Genomic DNA, 18971 nt, shown 5'->3' on the forward strand with positions numbered 1-18971 from the left:
CCTTACTACCAGCACTGTGAGTGTCCCCTACACCCTTACTACCAGTGCTGTGTCCCCTACACCCTTACTACCAGCGCTGTGTCCCCTACACCCTTACTACCAGTGCTGTGTCCCCTACACCCTTACTACCAGCGCTGTGTCCCCTACACCCTTACTACCAGCACTGTGAGTATCCCCTACACCCTTACTACCAGTGCTGTGTCCCCTACACCCTTACTACCAGCTCTGTGTCCCCTACACCCTTTACTACCAGCGGTCCCCAGCACCCTTACTACATGCGCTGTGTTCCGACACCCTTATAACGTGCTGTGGTCCCCTACACCCTTACTACCAGCGCTGTGTCCCCTACACCCTTACTACCAGCACTGTGAGTGTCCCCTACACCCTTACTACCAGCGCTGTGTCCCCTACACCCTTAAACAGTGCACTTTTAGGGCCCAGTCTTTAATGCCTGTGGTGCCGATCTACTGTAAACTGCTGAGTCCTCTCATGTACTGTGTACCCTGAGTTTCTCTCTGATTCCCTGACCTCCCTTCTCTGGTGTGTTTTCTGCTGTAGGAGTCCATGCAGTTTCTGCAGTATCTCACAGAGTAAGTGTGAACGACGCTTCTCTTGAAATTAATATTCATTTGGCTCCCTCGCCAGCGCTGACCCCATGTATCAGGAAGTAATTCTGGAAGGTCAATGTGCGGAAGTACTTCCCAGGTCATGCAGTAGAGCTAGAGACCCTCTGGGTGTTCAGTTTCAGACTTGATGCAGTGCTGGATACTGCTGTAGTCTGTAGGTTTGTAGTCTGGGCTGAATGGCCTGTTCTGCTCATTATGTATTCTTATATTCTTGTTCTAGATGGGCCAAATGGCCTGTTCTCCTCATTATGCATTCTCTCCTGCTTTCTCTGTGTGCCTCCTTGCTTACAGTAAGCTGCAGTTCCGGCCTCTGTCAGCAGAGGTCCCTGTTCTTTTCCGAGTGGTGGAGCTGCCTGAAAAAGTCCACCTCTGTAAGGTCAAGTCCCTCAACAAAGGCGACGCCAACTCTGAGGTCCAAGTGTACTACCAGGTGAGGCACGCCACAGATTTGCTCTCCTGAAGATCTTGGCTTTACTTCACGTTTCACCATCAAACCAGAAAGGAACTATAGCAAAATGGGCAAATACTTTATTTAATGGCCTTTACATCAAATTTCTTCACCATCATAAATTCAATTGAAATTCTTGCAAATGTTTGTTGAGCTGTCATGGGTCTGCAAAGCGTGTATACAAGTGTATAGGTGTACAGGTGTAAAGGTGTACATGTATAAATCTTTACAGGTGTTAATTTGTACCAGTGTAGGCGGATATAGGTAGTATAGGAGTTGAGCAGCACAGTAAAGGTAAGTAAAGGTGATTAATTTATGTTCTCCACCCCCCCCCCCCAGTCAGGACCCAAGTCGCTGAGGGAGCACACACTGATGGAGCTGCTGGTGGTGAGCACTGATAACCCCCATACTAAAACCCCCAAACCTGCACCCCCAAACCCCCTCTACCTACACCCCCAAACCCCCTGTACCTACACCCCAAACCCTTACCTACCCCAACCTGCCAACCTAACCCCCCTTACCTACACCCCAAACCTGCACACCCCACAACCCCCTTACCTACACCCCCAAACCTGCAACCCTGTACCTACACCCCCCCTACCTACACCCCCAAACCTGCACCCCCAGACTCTGCACACTCACCAACACAACCCTACACCTAACCCCCTCTACCCCCAACCTGACCCAAACCCTACCTACACCCCAAACCTGCACCCCAAACCCCCTTACCTACATCCCAAACCTGCACCCCAAACCCCTTACCTACACCCCCAAACCTGCCCCCCAGACTTCCTGTACCTACACCCACAAACCACCTATACCTACACACCTAAACCTGCACCCCCAAACCCCTATACCACACCAAACCCACCTACACCCACAAATCACCTTACTACACCCCCTACAAAACCTCACCCCAAAACCCCATATCCACACACCAAAATTACCAAATCTACACCTGAAACCCCCATACCTACACCCAAAAATTCCCAAATCTTCACTCCAAATTTTCTAAACTACAAACTCAAACCCCCATACATGCACCTGCAAATTCCCAAATTTGCACCACTACACTTCCAAACTTACATCCCCAAAACCCCATACTTATACCCCCACACCTAAATTCTTAAAGACCCTAAATCAGGCAGTTTTGGGGTCTGAGCTAGACAGTATTTGTGGCAACCATCTCTCCCGCTCTGTTTCAGATGCACATGGAGGAGCCCTGCTTTGACTTCCTGAGGACCAAAGAGACTCTGGGGTGAGTTTCTGTTTCCTGTTATTTAACATCGCCATGGCAACATCACCACGGCAGCACAGCATCACACCTGATGACCAGGTTCTGGGTTCTGAGTTTCGAATTGATTCGATTTTCGTGATTTTTTTGTTTGTTTTAGTTTTAGTTCAGAGGTGATTTAAGCTGACTTGTCCTTCCTTTGGGCTTCTCCCACAGGTACCACGCCTACCCCACCTGCAGAAACACTTCAGGCATTCTGGGCTTCTCTGTTACCGTGGAAACGCAGGCCACAAAGTTCAAGTGAGTTCTCGATATTTTTCACTGCTGTAACCCAGGTATCATGTTGGCCTGTTCATAAACTTTCTCACATTCCACCTGACCAGTCCACTAAAATATGCTTCTGAATCTTTATTCATAATTGATCTGCAATGCCGAGTGCTAACGGCACGTGAGCCTGCATTGCCCTGATATGCTAACGGTGCATGTCTGTTGCGCTAACGTGCTAACGGTATGTGTGCCTGTGTTGCACTGACATGCTGACAGTGTGTGTCCCTGTGTTTTGCTAACGGTGTGTGTCCCTGTGTTGTGCTAACGTGCTAACGGTGTGTGTCCCTGTGTTGTGCTAACGTGCTAACGGTGTGTGTCCCTGTGTTGTGCTAACGTGCTAATGGTGTTTGTGCCTGCGTTGCGCTAAAGTTCTAACAGCGTGTGTGCCTGTGTTGTGCTAACATGCTAACGGCATATGGGCCAGTCTTGCGCTAACGTGCTAATGGTGTGTGTCCCTGTGTTGTGCTAACGTTGTGTGTCCCTGTGTTGTGCTAACGTGCTAATGGTGTTGTGCCGCGTGCGCTAAAGTTTAACAGCGTGTGTGCCTGTTTTGCTAACATGCTAACGGCATATGGGCCAGTCTTGCGCTAACGTGCTAATGGTGTGTGTCCCTGTGTTGTGCTAACGTTGTGTGTCCTTGTGTTGCGCTGACGTGCTAATGGTATGTGTGCCTGCATTGCACTAAAGTTCTAACAGCGTGTGTGCCTGTGTTGTGCTAACGTGCTAACGGCATATGGGCCTGTCTTGTGCTAACGTGCTAACGGTGTGTGTCCCTGTGTTGCGCTGACGTGCTAATGGCATATGGGCCTGTCTTGTGCTAACGTGCTAACGGCCTATGGGCCTACATTGCACAGCTCTGAGCTGGTGGAGCAGAAGATCGAGGAGTTCCTGGAGGGCTTCGGGCGGAAGATGAGCGCACTGACGGAGGAGGCCTTTAAGACGCAGGTGACGGCTCTGATCAAGCTGAAGGAGTGTGAGGACACGCACCTGGGCGAGGAGGTGGACAGGAACTGGTTTGAGGTGCTGTCCCAGCAGTATGTCTTCGACCGGCTCAGCAGAGAGGTGAGTACAGCGGCCATGCGGAGGGGGCGGATTCAGTGTGGTCTGTGAGCCTGTTACTCTCTGCAGTGTGGTCTGTGAGCCTGTTACGTGCTGCAGTGTGGTCTGTTACGCACTGCAGTGTGGTCTGTTACGCTCTGCAGTGTGGTCTGTGAGCCTGTTACGCACTGCAGTGTGGTCTGTTACGCGCTGCAGTGTGGTCTGTTACGCGCTGCAGTGTGGTCTGTTACGCGCTGCAGTGTGGTCTGTGAGCCTGTTACGCACTGCAGTGTGGTCTGTTACGCGCTGCAGTGTGGTCTGTTACGCTCTGCAGTGAGGTCTGTGAGCCTGTTACGCTCTGCGCGTGTGGTCTGTGAGCCTGTTATCTGCTGTAGTGTGGTCGGGTGACGCGCGTCTCTCTGGCGCCCCCTGCAGGTGGATGCACTGAAGCTGATGACTAAAGCAGAGCTGCTGTCCTGGTTCCTGGAGCATCGCGGTCCCCACTCTCGCAAGCTCAGCGTCCACGTACGTGTGTGTGTGTGTGTGTGTGTGTGTACGTGTGAGTGTGTGTGTGTATGAGAGTGTTAAGGTGTGTGTGTAGGTTGAGGTGTGTGTGAGAGTGTTAAGGTGTGTGTGTAGGTTAAGGTGTGTATGAGAGTGTTAAGGTTGTGTGTAGTTAGGTGTGTGTGTAGGTTGAGGTGTGTGTGAGGTTGAGTGTGTGTGAGAGTGTTGAGGTGTGTAGTTGATGTGTGTGAGAGTGTTAAGGTGTGTGTGGTAGGTTGAGGTGTTAGGTGTGTGTGTGTGTGTGTGTAGATTAAGGTGTGTGTGTAGTTGGGTGTGTGTAGTTGAGGTGTTGTGAGGTGTGTGTGTGTAGGTTGAGGTGTGTGTGAGAGTGTTGAGGTGTGTGTGAGAGTGTTGAGGTGTGTGTGTAGGTTGAGGTGTGTGTGAGAGTGTTAAGGTGTGTGTGTAGGTTGAGGTGTGTATGAGAGTGTTAAGGTGTGTGTGTAGGTTGAGGTGTGTGTGAGAGTGTTAAGGTGTGTGTGTAGGTTGAGGTGTGTATGAGAGTGTTAAGGTGTGTGTGTGTGTGTGTGTGTGTAGGTTGAGGTGTGTATGAGAGTGTTGAGGTGTGTGTGAGAGTGTTAAGGTGTGTGTGTGTAGGTTGAGGTGTGTGTGAGTGTGTTAAGGTGTGTGTGAGAGTGTTAAGGTGTGTGAGTGTTGAGGTGTGTGTGTAGATTAAGGTGTGTTTCTCTCTCTCAGGTGGTGGGCTTTGGGGAGGAGGAGGGGGACGCTGCCTCGACAGGTGGAGATGAGGAGGGGGCGGGGCCACAGTGCTCCACCTACGGGGAGGTGTCCCAGCTCACCTTTCTGCCGGCCACGCCCAGACTAGCGGACGCCTCCGTCATCACCGACATCCGGGCGTTTACCTCCACCCTGAACCTGTACCCCTACCACAAAGTCCTCAAATAACCCCCCCCCCCGAACCTGTACCCCTACCACAGAGTCCTCAAATAACCCCCCCCCCGCCTGTACCCTACACAAAGTCCTCAAATACCCCCCCCCGAACCTGTACCCCTACCACAAGTCCTCAAATAACCCCCGAACCTGTACCCCTACCACAAAGTCCTCAATAACCCCCCCGAACCTGTACCCCTACCACAGAGTCTTCAAATAACCCCCCAATTCGACCTGTACCTTTACCACAAGTCTCAAATAACCCCCCACAAACTCAGCCTGTACCCTACCACAGAGTCCTCAAATAACCCCCCCCAAACTCAGCCTGTACCCCTACCACAAAGTCCTCAAAAACCCCCCCAAACCTGTACCCCTACCACAAAGTCCTCAAATACACCCCCCCAAACCTGTACCCCTACCACAAAGTCCTCAAATAACCCCCCCCAAACCTGTCCCCTACCACAAGTCCCATACCCCCCTCTAAATCCTTCTCCCTTTCCCGTTTTCTTTCCGCTCTGTAGAAAAGTTGTGTCCCTTCGTGCTTTCGTGCTGTAGGTGTGGTGTGTGTGTGTGTGTGTGTGTGCGTGTGTGCGTGCGTGCGTGCGCGTGTGTGCGCGTGTGCGCGTGCGCGTGTGCGTGCGCGTGCGTGCGCGTGCGTGTGCGTGTACGCAGCAGGCAGCCATTTTCTCTCACTTACTCTCCAGAAAGGGAAGTGACCTCACAGGTAGCCACAGTGACAGCTGAGGTGCAGGGGTCAGGAGATGGGAGGGGGGAGGGGGAGGGAGACGGAGGGTGGCAGGGGTTTCTATGGTGATTCTTAGTTTGGGATTGGGTGTTCTTCCGATGGTTCGTCTCCAGATGATTCTGATTCAGGGCTTCCTGTCCAAGGACCAAGAGTTGTCACAGACTGGAGACTGTGTGTGTGTGTGTGTTAGTGGTAGATACAGAGACTGGAGACTGTAGTGTGTGTGTGTTGGTGATAGTTACAGAGACTGGAGACTAGTGTGTGTGTGTTAGTGATAGATAGTGTGGACTGACTGCAGTGCCATTAGGTGTGTTTTAATCTTCTGGTTTTACCTAGACTTCAGCGATGGGGGCAGGGGGTGTGGGGGTGGGATAGAGAAGAGGGGAGACCCAGCCAGACATGACACTTTGGAGCCCCCCCCCCCCCCCATTCATGTTAATGAAATAACGGGATCCCTGCTTCTGTATCCCTCTGAATGACTGGGTTTGTTAACCTGTCTGCTTGAATGGAGACTATTCTATTGTATATTTATTAAATATGCAGATAAATGTGGCTCTGTCTGGCTCTGTGTGTGTGTGTGTTTGTGTGCGCGTGTATGTGGGTGTGTGCCAGTGTGTGTGTGTGTGTGTGTGTGTTTCCCTCTTCAGTGCTGCTGATAGGGTTCAATCAACAAAGGTAAACATTGGCCTTGTCTAAATTAAATGAGAATTCATCTGCTGGGAGAATCATGGCCACCACATGCAATTAAAAATGTTGCAATTTTGTTTCAATTGTCCTTTCAGATAGCAGTTATTTCCTTGCCCACTAGGGGGCACATTTGCTCAGTACAGAAGTTGGTGTGTGCGATTCAGCACAGTGTAAGGGGGATGCTGTTATCTGAGAAAAATAAACAATATCATTTATGATTTTCCCCAGTTTTGTGTGGATCTTCTTGTTTTGGTTTTTTTTTTTAAAGTACATCTTAATCACACATCACTCAATGCAGTCTGTACATTTTTTGTTCTTTTATTTTATTTCTACAGTGTTGGGAAAGTAGTGCTGTCTGTGCTTGTGCACTCGGCCCTGTTCAGTTCTGCCTTTCTCAGCGAAATCAAATGAAATCAATCCAGACCTATTACTTGGGAGATTCTGGACATTGTAGTGGAGAGCCAGGAGAAAACACTTCCTGGTTTTTTTTTTTCTTTCTTGTGAACAGAATGTTTCTGGACTCATTATGACACGGAAAGAGTTTATCATCTCTTTATGACATCACAGTTGGGGTTACCTCTGAGGTCACATGACTCTGTACTAGCCAGAAGCTCTGCTCCTGCATTTTTTCAGCACATTCTACTTCCTTGTTCCAGCCAGAGATGATAATGTTGGGATGATTTGGGTGTTGTTTCATTTTACCCGGTGGGGACTTTGGATGTTAAACAGTCTCAGCAATAGCGCATGATTGGTGGAGTTCCTCCAGTAGGTGACACCAGTATCCCGTTGGTGGTTTATCATCCCTGACTGTAGCTGGCTCTGTGTGATTAACATTCATTGCCACAGCAGTGCGTGTGTGGTCACAGCATCTCGTGAGTATTGGTAAAGATTCATCAAGCGGTAATGTAGGTGGGGAGGGGGGAAGGTTGGACGTGGGTGACACAGAGCTGAGGCTGGTGGGGTGGTATGGCTGCTGGCTCTAGTGATGCAGAGCTGAGGCTGGTGGGGTGGTATGGCTGCTGGCTCTAGTGATGCAGAGCTGAGGCTGGTGGGGTGGTATGGCTGCTGGCTCTAGTGATGCAGAGCTGGGACTGGTGGGGTGGTATGGCTGCTGGCTCTAGTGATGTAGAGCTGGGACTGGTGGGGTGGTATGGCTGCTGGCTCTAGTGATGCAGAGCTGGGACTGGTGGGGTGGTATGGCTGCTGGCTCTAGTGATGCAGAGCTGGGACTGGTGGGGTGGTATGGCTGCTGGCTCTAGTGATGCAGAGCTGGGACTGGTGGGACGGCTTGGCTGCTGGCTCTAGTGATGCAGAGCTGAGGCTGGTGGGGTGGTATGCGCTGCTCTAGTGTGCAGACTGAGCTGGTGAGGTGGATGGCTGCTGGTTAGTGATGCAGAGCTGGGACTGGTGGGGTGGTATGGCTGCTGGCTCTAGTGATGCAGAGCTGGGACTGGTGGGGTGGTATGGCTGCTGGCTCTAGTGATGCAGAGCTGAGGCTGGTGGGGTGGTATGGCTGCTGGCTCTAGTGATGCAGAGCTGGGACTGGTGGGACGGCTTGGCTGCTGGCTCTAGTGATGCAGAGCTGGGGCTGGTGGGGTGGTATGGCTGCTGGCTCTAGTGATGCAGAGCTGGGACTGGTGGGGTGGTATGGCTGCTGGCTCTAGGGCTTGTACATCCCGTGGAAGGTGACGGGCATGATGGCCTCCACCTCGGCCCGGGCGATCTCCGACAGGTCCTTGGCGTTGAGGACCAAGAGGTAGCCGGGCCTCTGGGCCGCGCCTGGGTTCACCACGATGGTCAGCAGGATCCCTGCGAGATGGAGAGGCGGAGCCTGTCACGCGTAGCCCCGCCCACCGCACAGAGCCCCGCCCACCACACACAGCAACTCCTCAGTGGACTTTAATGCTGGGGTTCCCGACCCAGAGCCGCAGGACCTTCTGGGTTCCTGCGGCTTTTCGGGACCATGCTTGGGGACCCCGTGTCCTAAAGGGTGGAGCTTCAGCATGCTGCCGCTGGCCCAATACAGCACGCTGTTTGGTTGGATGCCAGTGTTACTATGGTAACGCAAACACCCTTGACCTCGACCCCCCCCACTTACCGTCATCCTCGTCCACGCCGTCGGGGGACTGCACGAAAATGGGCTCGGAGGGGTAGGAGTCCGGCTCCTGCCACACCCACGTCTCCTTGGTCCGAACGTTCAGCTTGCAGATCTGGGAACAGACGGGAGGCTCAGAGAAGCACAGGTGGGGCTTCTGGGGAACTCATCGTCCTGCTCAAACACTGGTCTACAGCACGGATGGGCCTCTCAGTCCGGCACCCGAGCGCCCTGTGGCTGGTCTACTGCACCCGAGCGCCCTGTGGTTGGTCTACAGCATGGATGGGCCGCTCAGTCCGGCACCCGAGCGCCCTGTGGCTGGTCTACTGCCCCTGAGCGCCCTGTTGCTGGTCTACTGCCCCTGAGCGCCCTGTTGCTGGTCTACTGCCCCTGAGCGCCCTGTTGCTGGTCTACAGCATGGATGGGCTTCTCAGTCCGGCACCCGAGCGCCCTGTGGCTGGTCTACTGCCCCCGAGCTCCCTGTGGCTGGTCTACTGCACGGATGGGCCTCTCAGTCCGGCACCCGAGCCCTCCGACTCATTGCACAACAGCGCCCTCTGCTGGTCAGTCGGGCACCCTCATGTCCGCCCGTTACGCATGAAGTGTCTTCCTCAGGCTCCAGTAAGTAAGTCCGGCAATAAGTGGCAGCTGAGTAGCCCCTATTCATCAAACCCCATGCTGAGTGATGGTACATGCTACTGCTGAACGTGCTAATGCTACATGCTAAACATGCTAATACTAAACGTGCTAATGCTATATGCTAAACATTTGGAGTTTTACATGTTTAAGATTGCAGTGAGGAGAACAGGCCTCACTTGGGTACGTGTTCACTCCACCACTGCCAATACTTGCATTGAAATTAAATAAAATAATGAAAAAATCCTCAGGCAGCAGTTAAATTCGGTTCATGTACTGTGAGGTGCATCTGTGTCCTCAGTATTGTGCAGGTGGAGTGTGCATTCAGCTCTACCCACCCTGTCTGGGATGAAGTGGTTCAGTCCAAGGGCATAGGCGTAGGTGTAGTTCTTCCCACTGCATCGTGGGTAGTTGATCTGGGGGAACTCAAAAGCTGGGAAATGTGAGAAAAAAAAAGTTTAAAAAAAAATGAGTTTTGACCTCTGCAGTTTGGACCTGGCTGGGTCTGGGGGGCGGTGTGGGTGCAGTTTGGACCGGGCGGTTCTGGGGGGCGGTGTGGGTGCAGTTCGGACCGGGCGGTTCTGAGGGGCGGTGTGGGTACAGTTTGGACCGGGCGGTTCTGGAGGGGCGGTGTGGGTACAGTTTGGACCGGGCGGTTCTGGAGGGGCGGTGTGGGGGCAGTTTGGACCGGGCGGTTCTGGAGGGGCGGTGTGGGGGCAGTTTGGACCCGGCAGCTCTTACCTTGGCGGGGGCCAGAGAAGAGGACCTCGGGTTCGAGCCAGACAGTACCGTCGCAGCGCATGACAGCGGTTGCCGTGGTGTAGGGCAGCGATATCAGGTTCTTCCCCTGCTCCTCCTGCAGAACCAGAACCAGAACAAGAACCAGCGACAGGGAGGCAGGTGAGAATGGTCCTCAGAACACCTGAGCTTCAGCGCTGGCAGAGGGGCGGGGCTCAGCACAGGGGGTGGGGTTCAGTACAAGGGGGAGGGGCTCAGTATAGGGGAGTGGGGCTCAGCACTGGGGGGGCGGGGATTGGGGTAGAGGGGTGGGGCTCAGTAAAGGGAGGTGGGGCTCAGTACAGGAAGGTGGGGCTCAGTACAGGGGGGCGGGGCTCAGTACAGGAAGGCAGGGCTCAGTACAGGGAGGCGGGGCTCAGTACAGGAAGGCAGGGCTCAGTACAGGGAGGCGGGGCTCAGCACAGGGAGGCGGGGCTCAGTACAGGGGGGCGGGGCTCAGTACAGGAAGGCAGGGCTCAGCACAGGGAGGCGGGGCTCAGCACAGGGGGGCGGGGCTCAGTACAGGAAGGCAGGGCTCAGCACAGGGAGGCGGGGCTCAGTACAGGGAGGCGGGGCTCAACACAGGGAGGCGGGGCTCAGCACAGGGGGGTGGGGCTCAGCACAGGGGGGTGGGGCTCAGCACAGAGGGGCGGGGCTCAGTACAGGGAGTCTGGGGCTCAGTACAGGGAGGCGGGGCTTACCCGGTGCACATCCATGGGGAGCACATATCTCCGCACCTCCGGCTGTGGAGCCATCATGGCTGCCTTCTTTACCTCCTCCCAGTTCTCCCGCAAGTTTGCCAGGTACAGGTAGTTATACACAAACTCAAACCTGCCACACAGGTACAGGTAGTTATACACAAACTCAAACCTGCCACACAGGTGTAAAGGTAGTTATACACAAACTCAAACCTGAATGGGACAGGTGCAGATGGTGCAGAGTTTAGTGAATGGGACAGGTGCAGGTGGTGCAGAGTTTAGTGAATGGTACAGGTATAGGTAACGGGACAGGTGCAGGTGGGGCCTACCCTTTCCACGTGCACAGGTCGACCACGACAAAGCCTTGGTCCTCATAGCAGTTGATGTGGTGGAAGAGGTTCATGGCCGAGGCTCGGAACTTCACATCCACGTATTCATTGGGCTTCCGGGTGGCCAGGTGGAACCAGGTCTACGAGGCGAGCAGGCAAAGCTTTTAATCGGCTCGGTCTCCTTCAGTTTCACTCAGAGGCGTTTTTACAGCGACACCATCACAGCGACGCTTTACACAGGAACCGGCAACAAACACAGCCTCCCTCATGCACACTCACACACACAGCCTCCCTCATGCACACTCACACACACAGCCTCCCTCATGCACACTCACACACACAGCCTCCCTCATGCACACTCACACACACAGCCTCCCTCATGCACACTCACACACACAGCCTCCCTCATGCACACTCACACACACAGCCTCCCTCATGCACACTCACACACACAGCCTCCCTCATGCACACTCACACACACAGCCTCCCTCATGCACACTCACACACACAGCCTCCCTCATGCACACTCACAGTCTCACGCATACACACACACACACACTCACAGTCTCACACACACACACACACAGCCTCCCTCATGCACACTCACAGTCTCACACACACACACACACACAGCCTCCCTCATGCACACTCACAGTCTCACACACACACACACACACTGTCTCACACACACACACACACACACACACTCACTGTCACACACACACACACACTCACAGTCTCACACACACACACACACACACTCACTGTCTCACACACACACACACACACACTCACTGTCTCACACACAGTCTCTCACACACACACACACACTGTCTCACTCACAGTCTCACACACACACACACTCACTGTCTCACGCATACACACACACACACACACACACTCACAGTCTCACACACACACACACACACACTCACAGTCTCACACACACACACACACACTCAGTCTCACACACACACACACACTGTCTCACTCACAGTCTCACACACACACACACTCACAGTCTCACACACACACACACACACACTCACAGTCTCACACACACACACACACACACACTCAGTCTACACACACAACACACACCACACACACACACACACACTGTCTCACTCACAGTCTCACACACACACACACACACTGTCTCACTCACAGTCTCACACACACTCACTGTCACACACACACACACACTCACACACACGCACTCACTGTCACACACACACACACACACCCACACACACTCTCTCACACACACACACACACACGCACACACACAGTCTCACACTTACTCCCATAGTCTCGTTGGACTCAAAGCAGTCCATGTAGTTGGAGCCTCGGATGCTCCAGGCGCTCAGGAACTTGAGCAGGTTGATCTTGACGGGTGTTTCCACAAAGATGAAGTAGTTTGGAGAAATTCCAAAACTAGAGGGAGAGAGCGATGAAGGACAGGTCAGTACGGCAGGTGAAGGACAGGTCAGTATGGCAGGTGAAGCACAGGTCAGTATGGCAGGTGAAGCACAGGTCAGTACGGCAGGTGAAGGACAGGTCAGTATGGCAGGTGAAGCACAGGTCAGTACGGCAGGTGAAGGACAGGTCAGTATGGCAGGTGAAGCACAGGTCAGTACGGCAGGTGAAGGACAGGTCAGTATGGCAGGTGAAGTACAGGTCAGTACGGCAGGTGAAGCACAGGTCAGTACAGCAGGTGAAGGACAGGTCAGTACGGCAGGTGAAGCACAGGTCAGTACGGCAGGTGAAGGACAGGTCAGTACTGCAATATAGACTTTGTAAGTTATGATTTCGCTTCAGGCCGAGACTGAAAGATAAAACATTGCCTTAAAGGAAGTTTTTCCACATAGGGTCAACAGCAATAATAATAATAGTAATAGTAATAACAATACGAACCTGTGGACATACGATGGTTTGAATCGCTCACTGCTGGGGATCTGAACCACCACTTTGGATTTTTCAACAGAATCAGACTTATCTGGAGAAAAAGCAGTCTGTCAGTCTCTGCTCAGGTGTGACAGTCTGTCAGTCACTGCTCAGGTGTGACAGTCTGTCAGTCTCACTGCTCAGGTGTGACAGTCTGTCAGTCACTACTCAGGTGTGACAGTCTGTCAGTCACTGCTCAGGTGTGACAGTCTCAGTCACTGCTCAGGTGTGACAGTCTGTCAGTCTCTGCTCAGGTGTGACAGTCTGTCAGTCAATGCTCAGGTGTGACAGTCTGTCAGTCTCACTGCTCAGGTGTGACAGTCTGTCAGTCTCACTGCTCAGGTGTGACAGTCTGTCAGTCTCTGCTCAGGTGTGACAGTCTGTCAGTCAATGCTCAGGTGTGTAAAGGTGATGAATGTACAGATGTGATCTCAGTACAGTTGTGTGCAGGTGTGTAGGTGTTTAGTGCAGGTGTGTAGGTAGGTGTGTAGATGCACAGGTGTGTGGGGCAGGTGAGTGGGTGTATAGTGCAGGTGTGCAGGTGCGTTTGGCGAACTGGCTGACCCTTCTGTTTGGGGGGCATGCTGACGATGTTGTAGGCCAGTGTCGCCCCTTTCCCGAAGCAGTTCCCGATGTTGTACACGGTGCCGTCCGCCTCGATGTGGGGGTGCGCTGTCACTCCGTTGATGTTCATGTAGTTGCACAGGTCCACCTGAGGGGGCAGGCGTGAGCACGGCTGCACTGGCCTTTGGAGCGGTGTTGACACCACGTCACTCGGACATAGACTCACCTTCTTCAGGGTCTCCAGTGTCTCGGGGTCGACCTTGGTGATGTAGTTGGTCTCTGTGCAGGCGTAGTAGTCTTCTCCGATGGGATACACGTTCACCAGGCAGTTATCCGTCACCTCCACCCCTTTAAAATAGGAGAAGAACCTATGGGAACACAAGCGCACACACATGCACACACACACACACACGTGCGCACACAAATATCAGCCATTCTGCTTCAGAATGTTAATTCTTCTAAAAGCAAATTCCTGTTAACTGTAATTATGCAGAAGTCACAAAACATCAACAAAGAATCAGCTGTGGGATGTATCACACAGGTGAGAGAGGTGTGTTAAAACAGCTCTGTGTATCACACAGGTGAGAGAGGTGTGTTTAACCAGAGTTCAGTGTATCACACAGGTGAGAGAGGTGTGTTTAACCAGAGTTCAGTGTATCACACAGGTGAGAGAGGTGTGTTTAACCAGAGTTCAGTGTATCACACAGGTGAGAGAGGTGTGTTTAACCAGAGTTCAGTGTATCACACAGGTGAGAGAGGTGTGTTAAAACATCTGTGTATCACACAGGTGAGAGAGGTGTGTTTAACCAGAGTTCTGGGGACCTGACCTGGAGAAGATGTTCTTGCAGGGGTCTGGGTAGGCGAAAGTTCCAAACTCGGTGATGACGACGCGTTTCTCTGTCATCGCCCGCACGTACGCGTCCGTCCTCACAAACCTGAGCACAGCGAAACGAGCCATCGACACGCTAGACTGACCACTGCCTGCGCTGCAGCAGGCTGACGGCACGCTACAGCGTGTTAAACTAGCCATGCGCTGAACATTGCTCAACCAACAGCACGCTCAACTAGGCTACGCTAACATAACAGCATACTGAGCTACGCTAAATCAGCAGTGTGCTACCACAGTTAGAGGTTAATTAAATCCGGTTTTCAAATGGGTATTTAGTACATCAGCTGAGACTGAAAAAGCTAAGACGATTGCCAGATCAGTGATATTATCGGCATGCAAAGCCATTCTGAGCACACTATTATGACCACAGACAGCAAAATTAATCTCAAAGTTCTGGTGTCAAATCAGACAAACAAGGTTGAGGTGCTGATATGCTGATACTAGTAGTTTCGTTTTGGAGGGTAAAAAAGTCCAATGGAAAATGTAAATTGCGAGGGATTATTTTAGAATTGTCCTGCGATACTCACTTGCGGTAGTAGGTGACTTGTCCGTTCTTGAAGTCGAACTTGTGCATGAGGGCCTGTCCGTCAAACAGGTGGTAAAAGGGCTCGTCCCCCACCTCGAACAGCCCGGGGCCCAGCCGGAGGAGGCTTCCCCTCAGCCACGAAGGCAACCGGCCTGGGTGCACAGGACAGGCACCTCGTTACCCTCCATCCCAAACACGGTGTTTACCCCACCCCTACCCCACCCTCCATCCCAAACACGGTGTTTACCCCACCCCATCCCCTCCTACCGTCTACCCCACCCCCATCCCACTCACACTGTCTACCCCACCCCTACCCCACTCTCACTGTTTACCCCACCCCTACCCCACTCTCACTGTCTACCCCACCCCTACCCCACTCTCACTGTCTACCCCACCCCTACCCCACCTCCATCCCAACACGTGTTACCCCACCCCATCCCACTCACACTGTCTACCCCACCCCTACCCCACTCTCACTGTTTACCCCACCCCTACCCCACTCACACTATTTACCCCACCCCTACCCCATCCCACTCACACTATTTACCCCACCCCTACCCCACTCCCAAATCAGTAAGCACATACAGTATATGTACAAAATATATGTAGATGCATGTCATAAATATGTAAAAGCAGCTAATTTTTAATAATTAAATATGTTTTCACAATCTAGTAAAAATATATCTAATAAATAAAGGTAAAATAGCACATAATAATACATGTAGTTCCCATATATTGCCATGTATTATTTTCCATATGGGATTTCCTTATGCGGCTTGCAGGTCTCACTTTGTCTGTTTGTCTGCCTGTCTCAGGACAGGCTCTGCCTCCAGTGTGAATGCAAATAAACAGGCAGTGATGCCACACTGGACCCACCTGTGACCTGTGCTGGGATTGGCTGTGACACTGGACCCACCTGTAACCTGTGTTGGGATTAGCTGTGATACTGGACCCACCTGTGACCAGTGTTGGGATTGGCTGTGACACTGGACCCACCTGTAACCTGTGCTGGGATTGGCTCTGCCAGCTCCTCACAAGTCTCAAAGATCTTCTTATAGCCACCGGCAGGATGCTCCACTCTGCCAGTAAAACACCACAGAACAGAGCAGGAAGGCGGGATTATCTCCAGCATTCAAACAACACAGAAGAGAGCAGGAGGGCGGGTTTATCTCCAGCATTCAAACAACACAGAAGAGAGCAGGAGGGTGGGATTAGATGAAACGTGAAAGGTGATGACACTAGGTAACTAAAGCCCATCGTCTCTAAAATGAGATTTCTGAAATTGGTAAAACTTTTCAGAGAAATGCAAGATATAAAACTTGAAAAAAAATATGTTGATATGTGATGTTAATATTTTAGGTCCAGGTAGATTTATCAAGCCCTGTGACTGACAGTGGCATGAATCCAGTGGCTGAGCAAAAACCTAATAATACCTGTGTGAGATATTAAGAACCAGCCGAGACTCAACACTGAGATATATTAGGAACCAGGTGAGACTCAACACTTGGTTATACTAAAGAACCAGGTGAGACTCAACACTGGGTTATGCTAAAGAACCAGGTGAGACTCAACACTGGGTTATGCTAAAGAACCAGGTGAGACTCAACACTGGGTTATGCTAAAGAACCAGGTGAGACTCAACACTTGGTTATGCTAAAGAACCAGGTGAGACTCAACACTGGGTTATGCTAAAGAACCAGGTGAGACTCAACACTTGGTTATGCTAAAGAACCAGGTGAGACTCAACACTTGGTTATGCTAAAGAACCAGGTGAGACTCAACACTTGGTTATACTAAAGAACCAGGTGAGACTCAACACTGGGTTATGCTAAAGAACCAGGTGAGACTGGGTTATACTAAAGAACCAGGTGAGACTGAACACTGGGTTATACTAAAGAACCAGGTGAGACTCAACACTGGGTTATGCTAAAGAACCAGGTGAGACTGAACACTGGGTTATACTAAAGAACCAGGTGAGACTCAACACTGGGTTATACTAAAGAACCAGGTGAGACTCAACACTGGGTTATACTAAAGAACCAGGTGAGGGCGAAGGAGAACGGATTGTCACTCACCTGCTAACCATGGTGTCGTCGTGGTGACAGCAGCACGCGCACGCACACAGTCTCGAGGTCCGAAGGGGAAGTCTCAGCTCCCATCGCATATGGGCCGAGCAATTTATACCCAAGAAACCCCGCCCCTAGTGACCAGCGGCACCGTCCCAACCAATCACAGAGCTCCAGAACGACAAGCTCCAGCACAATACCTTTCTTTGATCCACCACGCTCAAAAGTCTTTTGCAACAACATAAGACCATTAATACAATCTTCACACAATCTCTAATCTTTAATAATCTAGAGGCAGGTTTCTCCTTGCCAGCCTTTCAAAACTAAAGCATAACTGGTGGGATTCTTACTTATTTTCAGCCTCATAGTTTAACTGCCATCCTGTTTGAACTCTTTCTGTTGTCACCAACACCTCTGTAGCCTCAGACTGGGAGGTTTGCAGGTTTACTCTCAGCCTCTAAAGCCACTTATTTCACACTTAAAGCCCAACGCCTCCTCTCCTGCCTGCCATACAGTAAACCCTGCATGTGTGTAGAGTAGAGCATCTTTGTTAAAAATCAATGCGCTCTCCACTAGTTTAATCTGCTTCAGGTGCCTGAAATCACTGTGTATCCACTCACACGTTTAAATTCGGCACTGGGCCTTCTCGGGTCACATTTCGTGGGACCAACTGTGGACGAGTCCTGACGTCACAGGAGAACACAGAGGGATTTCTGGGATATGTTCTGCGCCGTTGCACATGTCCGCCAACTTTAGCCCACCCCAGCAGGCTCGTAATCCACCTGTGTGTTCACGCTACAGCAGGCTCGGACAACAACAGCGCTACTGTTGGGTAAAGTCTGGAGAGAGCCAGCTCACAGGGAGGGAGCCTCGTTCTGGTGACTTTCTGAGAATCCCGATGGAAGCAGTGCACGACGCGCTCCTCGGAAATCGTAACGTTTTTCGACAACGTGCCCTGCGTGGCGCGGAAGCAGCGCTCTCGTTCTCCGCAGAAACGCGAGGCGTCGACAGTGCGGATCGAACCTGCGCCAGCCTTCGGGACCAGGCCGGCTGATCGATCAAACCGGAATCAGTCTTCGAAAAATGGTCCAATGGGTTAGAAATTCTGCGCTCGGACTTAAACTGGGTGCCCAACTGCCAAATGAAGTAATGAGTCAAAGGAACAAGAAGGCCCCGCACACCAAAAGGTGCCTGAAACGCGCTTAAAGCTATTTTAACAGAAGACTGTCACAAGCGCTCCAGCGTTTCCAGTGTAACCCGTGTGTGGTTCTCTTTCAGCCCAAACCGGTGCCTTGTTTCTCTTCTTCTCTTGATATTGCACAGCGGTTTCAGAGACTGCAGTGGCTCTGTCGCTGGAGGACCCGAGATGGAATACAATGGCTTTTGTTCTTGTGGCACATGGGAGGATTTTACTCTACGCCACATTCCTGCCTGGATTACCCGCAGCCACACAAACGCTCAGCTCCATCGCAATGGGACCTGTGAAGAGCAAAATGAAACAAAAAATAAAAACACTTGCACAAACATTTGAGAATCAATTTTCTCGAATTTGCATTTCATATTCCTCAACATGACCCGGAGAAGATCTGTTTTAATGTTGATCATTTGATCAATTTATCGACATTTACTCAATATGCGTTGCTCGTTTTTCAGGCCGATGTGCGCCAAGGCGCTAAATCCAAAGCAAAGCACAGTTCAGTCCGTCTCAGACACAGTTCACAACACAGCCACAGACAGAAGAGCTCAGAGAGTGTTTAAAATGAGCCCCTCTTTCAGAGCTCCTCGTCTTGGCTGGAAGAGAATTCCTCAGTCAGGAGCAAACCAGCCACTGAAGCCACACGTTACGTAATTTTACCAAAGAGAAAAGCTTGAGGCTTATTTGGCTAC

At 51.8% G+C, this 18971-nt stretch overlaps 2 protein-coding genes across 3 annotated transcripts in view; one reads left to right on the forward strand and one right to left on the reverse strand.

The window, feature by feature from the left end:
• Positions 1 to 5210, forward strand: part of LOC135257796 (nardilysin-like) — a 21415-nt gene extending 16205 nt beyond the window's left edge. For both annotated transcript variants that reach the window (XM_064340923.1, XM_064340924.1), the window contains exons 24-31: positions 559 to 590; positions 918 to 1056; positions 1414 to 1461; positions 2280 to 2332; positions 2525 to 2608; positions 3490 to 3697; positions 4109 to 4198; positions 4931 to 5210. In XM_064340923.1, the coding sequence (XP_064196993.1) occupies positions 559 to 590; positions 918 to 1056; positions 1414 to 1461; positions 2280 to 2332; positions 2525 to 2608; positions 3490 to 3697; positions 4109 to 4198; positions 4931 to 5140 (864 nt within the window). In that variant the 3' untranslated portion in view covers positions 5141 to 5210. The remainder of the gene's footprint in view (positions 1 to 558; positions 591 to 917; positions 1057 to 1413; positions 1462 to 2279; positions 2333 to 2524; positions 2609 to 3489; positions 3698 to 4108; positions 4199 to 4930) is intronic.
• A 2738-nt stretch (positions 5211 to 7948) lies between these two features.
• Positions 7949 to 18657, reverse strand: LOC135257806 (retinal Mueller cells isomerohydrolase-like). The gene is made up of 14 exons (XM_064340954.1): positions 17094 to 18657; positions 16015 to 16097; positions 15020 to 15170; positions 14431 to 14538; positions 13830 to 13971; positions 13604 to 13751; positions 13010 to 13091; positions 12397 to 12529; positions 11093 to 11232; positions 10767 to 10896; positions 10030 to 10144; positions 9627 to 9721; positions 8656 to 8767; positions 7949 to 8366 (listed from the first exon to the last, which is right to left on the reverse strand). Exons 1-14 carry the CDS (start codon positions 17180 to 17182, stop codon positions 8218 to 8220), a joined length of 1677 nt encoding a protein of 558 aa, XP_064197024.1. The 5' UTR covers positions 17183 to 18657; the 3' UTR covers positions 7949 to 8217.
• Between the last annotated feature and the right edge of the window lie 314 nt (positions 18658 to 18971).

The sequence above is a fragment of the Anguilla rostrata genome, chromosome 6, assembly GCF_018555375.3.
Source record: "Anguilla rostrata isolate EN2019 chromosome 6, ASM1855537v3, whole genome shotgun sequence".
Lineage (NCBI taxonomy): Eukaryota > Metazoa > Chordata > Actinopteri > Anguilliformes > Anguillidae > Anguilla > Anguilla rostrata.

Excerpts from the sequence above, each read along its gene's own strand:
- LOC135257806 (XM_064340954.1), bottom strand. The coding sequence starts at position 17,182 with ATGCGATGGGAGCTGAGACTTCCCCTTCGGACCTCGAGACTGTGTGCG. Across the intron at positions 11,233-12,396 it reads AGTCCAACGAGACTATGGGA|ACCTGGTTCCACCTGGCCAC; the intron begins GTAAGTGTGAGA and ends CTCGCCTCGTAG. Across the intron at positions 8,367-8,655 it reads CGGCGTGGACGAGGATGACG|GGATCCTGCTGACCATCGTG; the intron begins GTAAGTGGGGGG and ends TCCATCTCGCAG.